General features: G+C 38.9%; 1 protein-coding gene across 2 annotated transcripts in view; it reads right to left on the bottom strand.

Annotated features, from left to right (window-relative positions):
* The window catches only part of ctnna2 (catenin (cadherin-associated protein), alpha 2), a 291,364-nt gene that overhangs the window by 227,922 nt on the left and 48,447 nt on the right, over positions 1-14,995 (bottom strand). For both annotated transcript variants that reach the window (XM_035659486.1, XM_035659487.1), the window contains exons 3-6: positions 11,297-11,492; positions 10,235-10,401; positions 8,730-8,849; positions 7,155-7,421 (exon numbers count right to left, since the gene is read on the bottom strand). In XM_035659486.1, coding sequence (XP_035515379.1) covers positions 7,155-7,421; positions 8,730-8,849; positions 10,235-10,401; positions 11,297-11,492 — 750 coding nt within the window. The remainder of the gene's footprint in view (positions 1-7,154; positions 7,422-8,729; positions 8,850-10,234; positions 10,402-11,296; positions 11,493-14,995) is intronic.

Genomic DNA, 14,995 nt, shown 5'->3' with positions numbered 1-14,995 from the left:
TCACTCATCGGGGAACTGGGGTTTAAAGATTTTGAGAAAACGGCATACGGGGCCAGATGGCCATTCAGCGGCTTTTAGTCTGTGTACTGCAAGTCTATTAAATAGCCCACTCAAGTTGTGGTGTACCAGGGTCGGTCATCTGATGTCTTTTGGAAGGGAGGGAGATCATTTATTGCTTTAGTCTTTTGATATAAAGGAAGTGTGTAAGATTGAGTGACATCTAGCGGTGAAGTTGCAGATTGCAACTAACTGAACACTGCTCGAGTCTGTATTTAACGAGAATGAGAACGGGCTGTGTCGTAGGAAAAACTACGGCGGCCATTAAAATTGTGAAAAAGGTGACAGGCCCTATCTACAGCCAGTGTTAGGTTTGTCTAACATGGTGGTTCAACATGGCAGACTTCATGGAAGGCGACCCGCTGCATTTGTAGATATAAATGGCTCTAAGGTAACGAATTAATACAACACTATAAGACAATAAAACATACCTAGTATATTCCATTTCTGCTACTAGATAAATTTAATCTAATATGTTCTTATAATTCTGTTTTCCTTGCTTCCTTTATACTACTTTTTATTGTTAATCCTATCAACCGCTGGATCGTGACATAATGCAGGGTTTTCCTATCTCAGTTACATTACCTGAGTCATAGCGTGTCTTGTATTTCTATATACTTAAAAAGGTATCTATGAGAAGTACTTACTTTGCTGCTGTTCACAAGCTGATGCCTTTGTGTGTGACACTTCAAATAAGTGTGAGAGAGTGGGAGAGACCAACAGTCATAATTTGAAAAGGCTGTATCAGGTGCTTCTTGCTTTTGACTGTATAAAGATAAGGAGGCTCAAAGCAGGTGAATGACAGGGAGACAAAGAGAGATTTTTTGCATATTAAAATAAGCATGGCATAAGCAAGGTTAGATGGAGAGAGTTGCAGTCTGTCTGTTTCCTGCCTGCATGTAAATGCTCACAGATAGTGACCTCAGAAACGGTTCTGTGTTTGTGGTATAAACAGCTTATACCTGCATGATTAAAAAAATAAAATGATTGTACATCTCAACATTTGCTACAGTCAATTCATAATAACTCTCCCTCTTGCTGTTTTTAATGTTCTTTAAATATACTGTGTATGTGTGCTGTGACCTAAAAATCTATGCCTGTGTGTGCTACCCACATACCCGTAGGGCCTTCACTCCATCTGTCCTCCCACTGAGCTCAGATCCCCAAATAAAGACTTTCATTCCAACATGACAGAGCTTTTCCTGCATAGCGAATTTAAAGGTGGCCATCCTTAAATTCGGTGCCGCCTTTACAAAAAGCCTGACCGTGTCTGCAATACTGAAAAACTATTTCAAGAGTGTTGTGTTGAATCCCTCACTGTCAACTTTTATTGCAACAAATGAATCAGCCCAGGGTGGTGCTAGGTGAAAAGACAATGGATTTGGATGATACGCAAACTAATTAGCACTGGAAAAATAACGCTAATAACAAAAAGTGTAGAAAGAGAGAGCAGCTGCTTTTTTACTAGTCAACTATGCGCTCAAGTAACAACAGATCTAAATGTTAACTTCTTCATCATTAACTGACTTACTGGTAGACGCATATGACCTATTTTTGACACTGGGTGGTATTTGTTTGACATAGGAGGTGGTATATAAACAGTACACAGATCTTGTACATCTGCTTAGGACAGAATTTTAAATCAATTCAAATCATTCTTCAGTGGATCACAGTTTTATCACCTTCAAAACATTGACATTTGAACAGCATACTCATTGTTAATATTAAGGTCCAATTTTAGTGACTCTTAAAGTTACCTAAAATGATCAGAAAATTTGCAATATTAACTTTCCCAACACCTATGTACACAGCATCCTGAAAAGAAACACTTCCAATATACTGGTATGTTATGAGGAACTCTTTTAAGGTAAAAGGCGGAGGGTGGGTTCATGTTGCCTCTGTGTTATATGCCAGACGACACTGATATTGAGTGAATTTGAACCGATGCTGACCTCCCTTTTCTCTTAATAGATCCTGTATATCAGTGTCCTAAGTTGACTCATTCCAAACTAATTCTGGGCGTCATTTAAAAAAAAGTATAGATGAGGTCATCCCCTCTTCCTTGTCTTATTCATAAGTTGCCCTTTCACTCCAGCTATAGGCCGCATTTGCGCCCCCTGCATTTAAAAATCGTGTCTAACCTTTTGTGTCACGGACTGTACATGTTCAAGAGCGGTTGAGGGAATGTGCTCTACATCCTTGCCATTTTAATTTTAGTGGCATACAAGCAACAATCTCCCTTCCAAGACTGAGAGACCTCAGGATGTTTTCCCCTAATTAAAGATGGAAAAGAATCCACATATCGGGTAATCTATATTCTCACTAGTTTGTCTGTGTTGTTTGTCTGCTTTTTTCAGCTGACTGCACATTCTTGGCATTGTGAGGGATGAAAGGTACTCAGTGTTCTTTTCTTCAGTCAAAAAGGAATACGCGTTTACAGTGAGATCAGGATTATTCATTCCTGAGTACGTGTGAGACTGAGTCTAGTATATTATTTTTTTGATTTTTGTGTGACTAAATGTCCTGTAATGTTTGAGTGAAACGAGTCTGTGAGAAACATTGGTGACAGAATAGAGAATCAAAGACAAAACTAATAGGCGGTGTAAAATGATGAAATCTCTTCGGCTGACAGAACACTTTGTCCATATGCACTCGCTCATATCCAGTAATAAGATGAGCACCAACATACTACAGCTTTTTAACAAAACAAAAAAAGAAACCAAAAAAAAAAAAAGCTCCAAAATGAAAACCTTTTTTTCTTGATAGTCTGTCTCTGTGCTGTGGTCAGGTCTGCCATCCATGCCTCCAACCATTGCAGAAGAGTCAAAGAATGAGCAAAAGATCAAAGCTGACTCAGGACAGGGAGCAGCACCCCAAAACAGATAAGCGCAATCATCCGACTCTGCAGTATCCAGAGAGACTCCATTACTGAAAACAAAGCAAGCGTGCATGTGAGTGCTCGTGGGTTTATGTGGAAGGAGAGAAAAAAAAGACACAGAAAGAGAGTTTGGGATTATCTGAAAAACAGTGTACAGCTGCACCCATTGTATCGCTGTATAACAACAACATATACACCCCAAATTAGTAATTATATGCACTGCTGTATGTATGTGTTTTACCTTACAAACACAACCATGTATAAATGTACAAAAGTGCTTAAAACATGTAGCTCATGTGCAGGCACACAATCCTGCTACTGCCATGACTCACAGCTCAGTATCAGGTCATTACTATTCTGAGAGGATCTGACCATAGTCTGTGTCTCTGTGGTAAGTTAGGAATTAAACATGCACCAGCTTCAGGCAAGCACAGAGGGCTAAGCAAAGGGCAATTTGTCTCATTTAACTGCTGCCTGTCTGCCTGTCTGCCGAATAGAATCAAATTATGCAGGTCTTTTGCTTTTCTCAAAGCCGTACTGTTTTACATAAAAACAGAGTCGATGTGATTACTATAGGCCACGGCCTCATGCACAATAACAGGATAGCAGGTTCAGAAGAAGCTAGAATTTAGTTGTTCCCAAAGCATCTAAGCTTTTAGCACTAATACATTAGTTGTTCATCTTATGTATCAGTGTCTGTGTTTCACCCTAATGCTCTAACATTTCCCCCCGCAGCAGCAGCAGCAGCATTAAGTCAAAATAGAGACTGCTTGCAATTCCCAAACATTACCACAAGGGGTCACTCACTTACTGTAAACTAGCAACCCTGACTGCATTCATGTTAGTATAAAAACAGAGCAGTAGTGTGTAACTGCATACTTAACTGAGACAGAAAGGGGAAAGACACAATTTTGGCCAAAGGGAAAACAATGCATTGTCTAGGAAGTATGGTACTGTGATTTCAAACTAAATCACCAACCTTATAAAATATGCATAAATGTGGGTATAGAATTAAATATAGTTTAATAGTGTACAAAGACACTTATCACAACATTACACACAGTCAAACACATTATTTAATAAAAAATGATGATTGGTTTATAAAGAACTCGTGAACATATTGTACTGCATGTGAGCCTTATATAACCCATCTCAAAACAATCAAGACATCATAAACAAAAAGACTTTAATGAGAAAATCCTCTTGCGTCCGTAATTATAGATTACAGATGCAATCAGAGCATTCACTGCGGCTGATCTCGTATCACTTGGAGATTAACTACCTTAACAACGTTATTGTACTTGAGAGTTTGCACATTACTTTATACAGTTTCTCTGTTGTTTCCAATGAGAGCTATGACATCCAAACTCAGCCTCCTGAAAATGTTTGTAATTAAACTCAACATCTTATCTTAAGAGTCAAGGTTCATTCCTCAAATATAATTGTGATCTCGAAAATCTGAACTGTGTAGAATCTAAAAATGTATCTAACACTGCACACCCAAGTATGTTCCCTAATTAGTGAGTTTCACTAATAGCACTTGTAACAGGTGTGTTCCAGTGAAAATACTTAGAATTATAACTTCTAATCTTATATCTTCTTCAACATCACTGTAGACGTGGCAAGGCAGATTCTGTGGCAGTTCATTAGAGATATAAAGGAACAAAACTCAGATGCTGCAGACAGAATCAGATCAGATTCTGCAGACAGATTCAGATGAGGTGGCTTAGAGAAAGATACAACTATTTATCCCAGAGTGGAAAAGAGAATTGCAGTGTATAGCAAGTCATATGACTACTGGAAAAGGATAAAATACGAGCACATATCAAGCACAAAAAGCAATATAAGTAGAATGTGTAAATATTTATATAAATGTAAAGATCACTTGTAACAACAAAAGCTAAGACTGCTTCTGCTGTATAGACTAGGTGGGATAGTGCACAATACTAAATGTGGTGTTTCACTAAATATATAAATATATATATAAAGGTGCAGTGGGTTAGCAACATATTCTTCAGGGCTGTAGTGATTGATGGAGCATGCACTACACTAAACAAATCTCAGTCAGGCAAATCTATGAAAAAATCTTTAGTGCAGATAATATAAAGCATTAATTTACATTACTTGATAATAAAATGAACACAATAGCTGCTTGCATTAGGGACAAATTAAAGTTAAAACCTGAATAAAAATGTGGAGAAAAGCAGATGTTTCAGAGCAACAGTACAAAATGTTTTACCAATATGTAAGACAAAGCTCTTCACCACTATCTCCATAACACCAAATAATATTATATAAACTTCTTTCTTCTTCTTCATCTTCTATTTTGTAATGTTTGTAGCTGTCTCTGATAGTGTGCACTATGTCCTTCTGTTATGCTTGTTTTTCTTTCTACCTGCTGTTCAGGACTTTCAATCTTAAATGTGTGTATTTCATTCATTTATTTGACACCGACAATACATAGAGGTATTGTTACATTTACATAAAATGCAACTGATGCAATGTATGTAAGACTTATAGCCATAGCTAATAGGCATTCCTTGTCCCCGGTTAGGCTTTTAGAGGATACAACACATAATAAAACACTATGAGATATGAGACAAACAATAAAACAAGCATAAACAAACAACCACAACAAACACTAACTGAAACCAGAATGACCAAACTCACTTAACAGCAACAAGAAGGAAAGAAAGTGTTTCCAATTTGCTTTTGCTCTCAGCCGTAGTTTTGCATTTTATTTAGTATTGAAAGCTTTACCTGATTACCTGATTGAATTAAGGTTGCATATAAATGAGGGAATATCATTTGGAGGAATGGCGTGCATCCCTCAAATAGAGGTCTACCTACTTGGCAAGTAGCACAGAGGCTGTTGTTGTTGCTCGAGCTCCATACTAAAACACTTCATGTTGGTTTTTCGTTTAATCTGTCTGCCATCTGTACATGTGTCCGACATAAAACTTTATCAGGAGGAAGTAGACTGTTAATCGCACTGTACGCTGATGTAATGCCCCTGTAATGTTAGGAGTCTTAAAGGAAAATGTGCATTCATTTAAAGTTGTTCTGTATGTGCCAGCTGAATCTCTAAAATCTATTTGCAAATACAAACTAGTAGTCATCAGTCATGACACAAGATGAAGGGAAAATGATGCCAGAGAAAATCTGATACGTTTATTTTAAGAGTACTGCTTTTACCGTGAAACAGTGGTCTTTAAGCCTGCTCCTCAGTGGCCACAGTACTGCTGATTTGCATGTTCTTATATTTGCAATCACAGCATGTTTTAATGAGTATGTTTGTAATAAAATTGGCAGGGCACAAGATTGTTGATCCATCATCCAGAACCACCTCAACCTGTCAACACGATCAGCAAAAAGCTCCCAGCTTAGAACAAACAAACCAATAGTTCACCATCAATGGAAAACCACTAGATGGCAGCAGAGAATCATGTCAGGGAGCAAACGCCCAGCTTGTTGTGTCTGTAGATTTAAATAAAGACGGCAGTAAAGTCGAATGCTAAATCTCTAAATTTTACAAATCTACACCTTAATGTAGAGAGTGTAGTGAGTAGAGTGTAGAGGAGCAGTGGATGATTAAAAGCAACATATAACCATACACACATAAGCCAGCATGTGTCAGAGATACAGAGGTAGCAAAAAAGACATAAACTACGTAACGTTCTCATAATATCAAACGTGCCATTGTGAAAGCAACAGTGGCAGCCTTCACAAAGCAGTGCAGATAAGAACTCCTGATTTTTCTAATGTGTAATGAACGTGTCTGACAGTAGAAATGTTTACTTGCACACAATAGAGGTACAATAAAAAAAAAATTTAAAAAAAGAATGATGATTTGAATAATGTCTTAAAGGCAAAGTTCCCCATAGGCTGTAACCTGAATTATGCATGTTTCTTTGTTATAGTCAGAAAAGAATATGAAAGGAGAGTCTTAGATCTCAGCCCCGAAATGTCAGATCATATTGATGAGCCTACTGTACACCAAGCTATACTGTTCTCACTGTTATGTAAAACATAATAATAATAATAATAATAATAATAATAATAATACTAATAATGTAACCGCACATGTCATATGGGGGGAAAAAACTGCATTCAGGAGCCTTTGCCTCTGAGCACTGAGACACAATAGAAATCTAGGTGTGTTCATTAGAGAATTGCCTTGAAGAGTATTTGAAAGAAAAACAGAATGCTTGCAACTTACATCGAATTCATTGAGGGCAGCAGCCAACTCTCCAATGCCGGCATGGCCGTGCTTCTCATCAGTGGGCGAGGTGGCCTGAGCAGCACTGGAAATGCCCCCAATGGCCTCCTGAACCTGCTTGAACACGTAGTCTCGGTTGGCACGAGTGGCTGCTACATCTGGGTGGCGCAGGAAGGCCTGTGAGGCCGTGTACAGCATGGTGGCATTTTTCTTGAGGGCCCCGCGTGCGGCTGCCATCTCATCTCGACACTGGGGGTCTTTCAGTTCCTGAGAAGGTGACAAAGGTTAGTATTAGTAATTAATAGTAAGTAAGCACTAATAACCACTTATAGTCAGTCCTTAAAGCCAGAACATATAAAGGAATTAAGAAACATCCTATGCAATATATGCAACGGTGAAACAGTGTAATATTGCTTTGAGAGCAGAAAAAGGGATTTTGATGTCATCTTTAATTCACAATACAGCCGAGAACAGAGAACAAACTGATCCCAGTTCAAGAAACGTCCAAAAGAAGTCCATGTCAAATCTGATGAATTGGTATTATTCCAACCACACAACGTTAGGCCAGTGTCAGCATATCAGCAACCCTGGAAGCTGAATTGGGTTCAGTTTAGAGTTTTTCTCTGGGATATTTCAGCAGGGTGGATGCTTGCCAACGTCACACTTGTGGGAAAAATCTTCTGAAAGCTTTTTGTCACACTGTAGGCCCTGTTAGAAAAACACTTTCATGTGTTATCCTCCTCCCAAATAAGCACTCATGTGGATATTTTGCTCATTTCCAGTGATGAATTCATTTCAAATGCTGCTGAAAAACAAGAAATTCTGGCAAGCATTACTAACTGCACCTTTCGGCTAAAACCGATCACAGTAATAATGAGTACCATTAATCTTTTGCTAAAATGTTTTATTGCCCATGAGCTGTAACTAATAGTATAAATGATCAATACGTATGAAAGAAACCACTCATAGCGTCATGATAATGTCATAATGTCTAGTTTGAATTGTCACTGTTGTTCAGCTACATAAGCCCACAACTATTAGCACAGTAACTGATTGAAAATAGGTTCATTTTCTGTTAAAATAACCAAATTTCCCCTACAGGAAAAGGTTGCATCTTGTTTAATTACATCATAATGGCAGCGTGTGTCTGTCTCCATAAAAGCTAGCCTTAAAGGAACAATGCCTGTTATACAAAGCAGTTAAACTGCATTTCATTATGGAGTATTTTGTCAGAATCACACCAATGACACCACTACTCTCTGCACAAGTCAGATATAATTGTTTTCAATACACTTGCCCAGTAGATTAGTTGAAACTTGGTTTGTGTTTGAACAGCTAGCGTTCTCATACAATGCCTTAAACTCATTATTGCACTATTCATTTCCAGTTGTCCACCAGTATTCTTCTTTGCATTTATAACCCACGAATGACGTTTAGAAATCACCAGGACAGACAAAGCCAGAGTGTAGACACTTGTAGGAGCTTTCTCTTTCACGGGAACCCAGAACTCAAAATCAGAAGTGGTTTTACTTTTTCTGAGAAAGACAGAGCAGGATGCAGGGGGCTTCCAGTTACCTGCTGTCTCCGGGCTGCCACATAGTTAAGCTTCACCATCTCCTTCCCAAACTCCTTGAAGCGGTTGGCCAGGTCCTGCTCATTGGTCGCATTCTTCACTCCCTCCAGAGCCTCCTCCACCTGTCACACACACACACAAAATCTTCAGAGAGCTGCATGGATGCACCTGAGAACTAGCATACATTTATCTATATAGTCTAACTCAGTAATAGACCTTAAAGGTCCAGTGCGTAGGATTTAGCAGAGGAAGTGGCTGATAGCAATGTCCTCACCTTTCCGTTCAAAGTGTGCAAGAGAAAATATGGCGAACGGCCCAATCTAAAGTCAGTGTTTGGTTTGTCCATTCTGGGCTACTGTAAAAACATGGCTGTTTAACATGGCGGACTCCATAGAAGAGGACCCGCTCCCTTTAGGTGATTATACACAAATGAAAATATACCTATGAATATTATATTCCATTTCTGCTGTGAGAACCTCCTAAATGTTACACACTGGACCTTTAAACCATACATGTTACAATATACATAAAAGTTAAATTATAATAAAACACTAGCATTGGGTGAAAATGAATTTTTACTCTTGTGTTATTACAACCAGGTTGTGAAAGACAATAACCATATAACTGTGCAATTTCAAGGGGTCTCATTTCATCAGTTTCCGGGTACATTCTGACTCTAAACTCCTTTCTATCCCTAATGAAAGCGACACACAAGATGTAATGGAAAAGAGAGACGAGAGAGAGATAACTTCTAAGTGGCCTTTGATGGCAGGGCTTATACTGGCTTGAGTTAAGCTCCTCTGTGGGCCTCAAGAATGAAACTGGAAAAAATGTTTGAATGTGTGTATGTGTGTTTGTGAGAGAGGGACAAAGTGTGAGTGAATAAAGGTGTATGCCAACCACAGTTTGTTTCAGATTATACCAATTGCATATCATTCTTTCTAACACCCTGTATTAACTCATTCTTTCAAAGCCACTTGCAAAGTAGAGGACTAAGAAACCTACCTTCTTTAAATGAATCTACAGTGAGTGAGTGGGATGGGAATGTGTAGTTAATCACATCAGGACACAACGGTATGATATTAATACTGTAAAATCTGATGTGTGTTCCCAGTGTACTCCTCCATGCCTCATCTATATGTTAATGTGTGCAGAGGTTGTGATAAAAGCATACATTGCTTCTGTGGATTATACAGCACCAGGAAGTCCTTTCTGTGACATTTGACCACACTTTTAAGTACAATGTGAATGCAGGGCTTACTAATGCACTTGTAGAAAGATTTGGGGAGTCTGTAATTTCCCAACATGTTAAATATTAACATGAATATTGTTAATAATAAGTGTTCCAGCTCACAGTTCTGACTGCAACTCTAACACAACACAACCAATAAGCTGGCACATCCTCATAACTCTATGAGGCCACAGGGTCATATCAAGCAAAGACCAACACTCTCTTTGGCAGAAGAATATAACATTTGATTTAAAGTAAGGTGATGATCGCTCTTACAATTTTAAGATGAGACAGCAGCCTCATGACGTCAGCCATGTCTGCGAGGATGAGCAGGCGGGTGACAGCAGAGAGCAGGGCGCGGGCGGCCCTCACCATGGTGCCACGTTTCACAGAGGAACACGGGTCATCGGCGAACTCTGACGAGGCAATGCGCATTGTCTCTCCTGCAAGAGGGAAGGGAGAAAACTGTGAGTGGAAAAGAGTGGGTGGTTATATCTGACCTTAAAGTGGACAGTATATAATTATTAGTTGTGTTTGGGCGCGCATATTGTATACAGCCATTTAATATTGTTTTTTATTATTAAGATAAAGTGAGCTAATGTTGGTGGTGTAACTACATTGACATTACTGACTGTTCCTTGAATGTGTGTCTGCACTGTATATAAAACATTTAAAGCCCATTACTAACTTCCCTCATTCAATTGAGAGCTCATAAAGCCGTGTTGCTTGTTAGGAAATAGAGTGTTCTGAATTTAGATTCAAAGAAGACCCGGTTTGCTCAAAGCCAAGCAACTACAGAGCTTTACAGAATAGTGATGACTGGTGAGCTGTTCCTCTACATAATGTGCTGCAAAGTGGTTTAGTTATGACCTTCCTTCACCCATTTCACCTTATGTCAAGTAATATTCTAGAAAGCATTTATTCCACCGAGTCTCTGAGCAAACCTCCTCCCTCACAGCTTGAATAAACTGCATAAATAAATAGTTATTGTTATTTAGTTATTATTTTATTACATGTGTTTCTTTGTTTTAAGCAGAAACAATGCCTTTTTCAGTGTTTATTTAGCACTAAAAATATCATTTAGATGCTTTCACTAAACAAAATATTGGTGAGAAAGCAGGCTATTTTCTAAATAATGATGCAAAAGTTCCCGCTGGGTCAGTAGCAAAGTGGCAGCAGGTCAAAACAGTGCCAGCTCTCTTAGCATAAATTAAAAAATACTGAGGAGGAATTACTAGACTGACAATGCAGTTCTCTGACCAAAATCAGCAAAACTATAATACAACAACTTTAAAAGCACATGCGTTTTATCTTCATAAGAACATTCAACAAGCTAACCTTGCTTACGAACATCCTCCACAGCAGCAATGAGCTCCTCCTTTAGGTCCTGGCTGTCTTTGGCGATCTGCTCCCCCTTTTCCAGAAAGTTCTGGGTAGCCTGCTCAACAGACACTGCCAGGACATGAGCCTTCTTGGAGCGCCCCTTCTTCTTACTGGATGGCCCTTTGTTGCTGGTGTTCACCAGGGTAGTCACCTGGGAAAGAGGAAAGGTCATTAAGGTTAGCTGAATAACATGCAGTTTATAAAAAAGTATGTACAAAGGCGAAACATTGCAGCTTTTGACATCTGGGCTTTGGAGGTTATTGCTGTTGCCATTGTGGAGATATGAGCAACACAAATGATGGGACTAACACTTCGACTGGAAAATGACATAAAATCAGGTATGCATCAAATTACAGTTTTCTGTTCTTCAAGCTCTCAGTGCAGTGTCAACAGCTGACAAAAAGTACACGACGCATCATTAAAAGATAAATAAATATTATAATCTTTATAAAATGAAACAGAAGCTGAGCGATGTCCAGCTGTTTCTCAAAAATGTCAACCCAATAACAAGATTCATTTCTACTAATCTACTTATTTCGTGCCTCATTTTCTGAAAATGCATTCCCTTATAATGAGTGGAGTCTATGTTTATCCCGGTTTTGGAATGAATAGTGAAACAACTTTAGGGAAAATGCTTTAAACTACAATGACAAATAGCCGTGTCTTTATCCATAATATAGGCTTCCACAACTATAATGAGGCAATTCATTCTAAATGCTCTCACAGCTACAGAAACATGCTAAATTGTACACAGAATCCATCAGTTACATTTCCTCATCTTAGAGAGGACCCACTAAAAAAAATGTATCCCTCAGCTTAAGCAGGAGTGCTGTAAAGTACAATCGGTCCATCAAGCCTTGCTGTCCTTCTCACTGCAAGAAAAATGTAACTGTTATGAAACAGTTTCGGGCTTGTGTCCACATAGAGTTTTTTTTCTGGCAGAAAACCGCTGGCAGTGCACTGGGAGAGCTGGATAAAGAGCTTTTGTGGTGAGAGAAAAAAAAAACTCTTCATATGGGTTTTGTTTCTATGACAACAGTATCGTGACAGTTTCTTACAAGTTGCTATTAGCCTAACAAACAAGCCACAGTTGTGTAACGGAACAACTGCAGACAAAGAAGGTGGAAAATGCTTTTGTACTTTCTCTACATTTTACTCGAGTTGTCGTCAACTCCCTGCACTTCACCTGCTTCGCCATCTTCAATTTGGCCAGGTGTCTGCTCCGTGTGTCTGTGTGTGTGTGCGTGCGTAGGAGTTGAGCCCCGGTTCCCATGATCATAAATGACAGCATAGTTTTCTTTCTTTTCATTTGTTTCTTTTCTGTCTGACATATCACAAAGCTCAGGATAGACAGACAGACTTTCCCTCCATTTTTCTTGGCTACCAGGCTGAAGACTAATATATGACTGGTTGCCTAAAAGTGAGCTACAGTGACGACACCGGCGCCTTTCTGAGAAGTTCATAGATTTTTAAACTAGAAGTGCACGGAGCGGCTGCACAAATAAAGGCGGATGGGTGCAGCGCTCTTTCTCAACTCTCTCTTTATTGGGAACAACTAAAAAAAGAGACTGGTGCTCGGGGAAAAAATGCTATGTGGACACAAGCCATTCCTTGATCTCAGCTCTTTTGGATAGGCTACACTGCACACAATCAATAGGATGATGTGTTACTAAATCCTAGTGATGTGATGTAACTGTAGTGGTAAAGTCAGCATTTTGCAGAAGCATGTTAAGATACTTAAAGCTTCCAGTACGGTCAAGAAGAGATTTTGGATTGGACTATACAACCGCTGATTTCTCCCCACATCAGTCAGTCAGTCAGGACGATGATAGACAGAGGCAGATGTTTACAGCAGATGTGTGTTGGTTCATGTTACTGAGTAAAGTTGTCTAAGAGCTTTCTAAAAGACCCATTTCACACAAGCACTTTACCTTAAAAAGTCGCACAATCAAGAGGAACACGTATACTCACTAAAAGCTAAAAGCTATCAGCTTATCAGCAATCACATGGTACACTCGGAGATGCAAGCCTCGGGGTTCAGAAATATTTTTTAAGCACTTGGAGAGAATCAGGACTCACAATAAGGCCGTGTGTTTAGTTCTGGCTTCTTTAAATAATGTGAGAAAATAAAAAAAAATTAAACCATTATATTGAGCTGTAATTAAAGTGCCATCTTCATCAAACCAGACTGATCAGCTCATCTGAAAGAGAAAGTCTTACTTTGAAAGTAATTAACAGACAGCTATGTAACAAGCAATACATTACACTCAGTCAGCCTACAGGACAGGCAAGATAACAGCTGCCTGTCAATAATTCATTAAAGAGTGCAAGTATTTCCACTGCTTGTATGTCGGTCACACCTTGGCTGGACATAATGACAAGTCTGTCTGAGGCCAGAGAGGAATCACATGGACAGAATTTCTCATTACACACTATACACATCAGTCTGACTTCAGCTGAACTTTCACAATGGGATGATATGATTCGTTTGTTGAATATATCAGAGGCTTTCACTCTGAAAAGGTGCTAAGAGCAAAGTTATGTCCTGTCTTGGCTGCGGGGGCTTCCAGACTGGAATAAAAACTTTAATGATGTATGTCCTCGCTCATCGTGGATCCAGGAATAGTAGCGCTGATGTAAGACTGAGTTAACCTTTTCAGTCATTATGCTTTTTAAAGTATTTTTGTCTAAAAAGTAATTCATAATTAAATAATGTTATTTTTGGAATCTGTATTCAAAGCTGCCCTGACAACTAACTTTGATACATCTGTTTACCATCAACTCATCTGCTCAAAAATCACCTTACACAGCTGAACGAGCGCTCATTATGAAGTGCAATGGTGTGTTTATTTCAATCTAAGTTTGCTGAATCAATAACTCATCATTATATTTACACATGAACGCACACACAAACCTGCGCACGCAAACTCTGTCCAGCTCACACACAGACACACTCATATGCCGGCTGCCCACATGAAAGCGTAGATCTACTGACGGACAAACGACCACAGCCAATCAAACACGGTCACGCAAATAAAGGCAGAAGTTCTACCTCACAGACCACATTAAGAATTCTTGTGATTGGGGGTCAACAAGTAAATCAACAGCATACTTATGTGTCCAGTCTGATTCGAAGGCAGCAGGTGATGCAGGAAAGAGATTTCCGTCCTTAATCATTACAATACAACAGCCTGTTCCATACATCGGATAAAGACTGCCGGTTCTACAGTCTTACAGTCTTTGTGATACACCTGCTAATGAGAAGACGAAAAACTAACTTTTTATTTTTATTTTTTTAAAGTAAATCTCATATCAGGACAGCACAAATATGTGAATTTGGTCGACAGTTAAGCCACTTGTCTTAGTTAATGTGTTCGCTTTTGTACTGCTTCATTCTATGTTAATAGTTCATTGCCATGATAAAAATAAACAATTACTTAATCTTTTTTTAATCAGGCAGTCTCATTGAGATTAAGATCTATTTTCCAAGAGAGACCTGATAATAACAAACATTCACAGAACGCAAACACAAAAGAAATGAATAAATACAGGTGCAACAATCACAAAAAAACATTAGATAATAAAGCTCTAATATCTCCAGTGGGAATGCAGCACTCGAGTTTTAGGGCAGTTTGCAGCTCATTCCATTTAAAA

Source organism: Morone saxatilis, unplaced genomic scaffold (genome assembly GCF_004916995.1).
Source record: "Morone saxatilis isolate NCDOM2014 unplaced genomic scaffold, NCSU_SB_2.0 Contig17, whole genome shotgun sequence".
In the NCBI taxonomy this organism is placed as follows: domain Eukaryota; kingdom Metazoa; phylum Chordata; class Actinopteri; family Moronidae; genus Morone; species Morone saxatilis.
The sequence above is the reverse complement of the archived record's forward strand: the minus strand, read 5'-3'. Positions and strand labels throughout refer to the sequence as shown.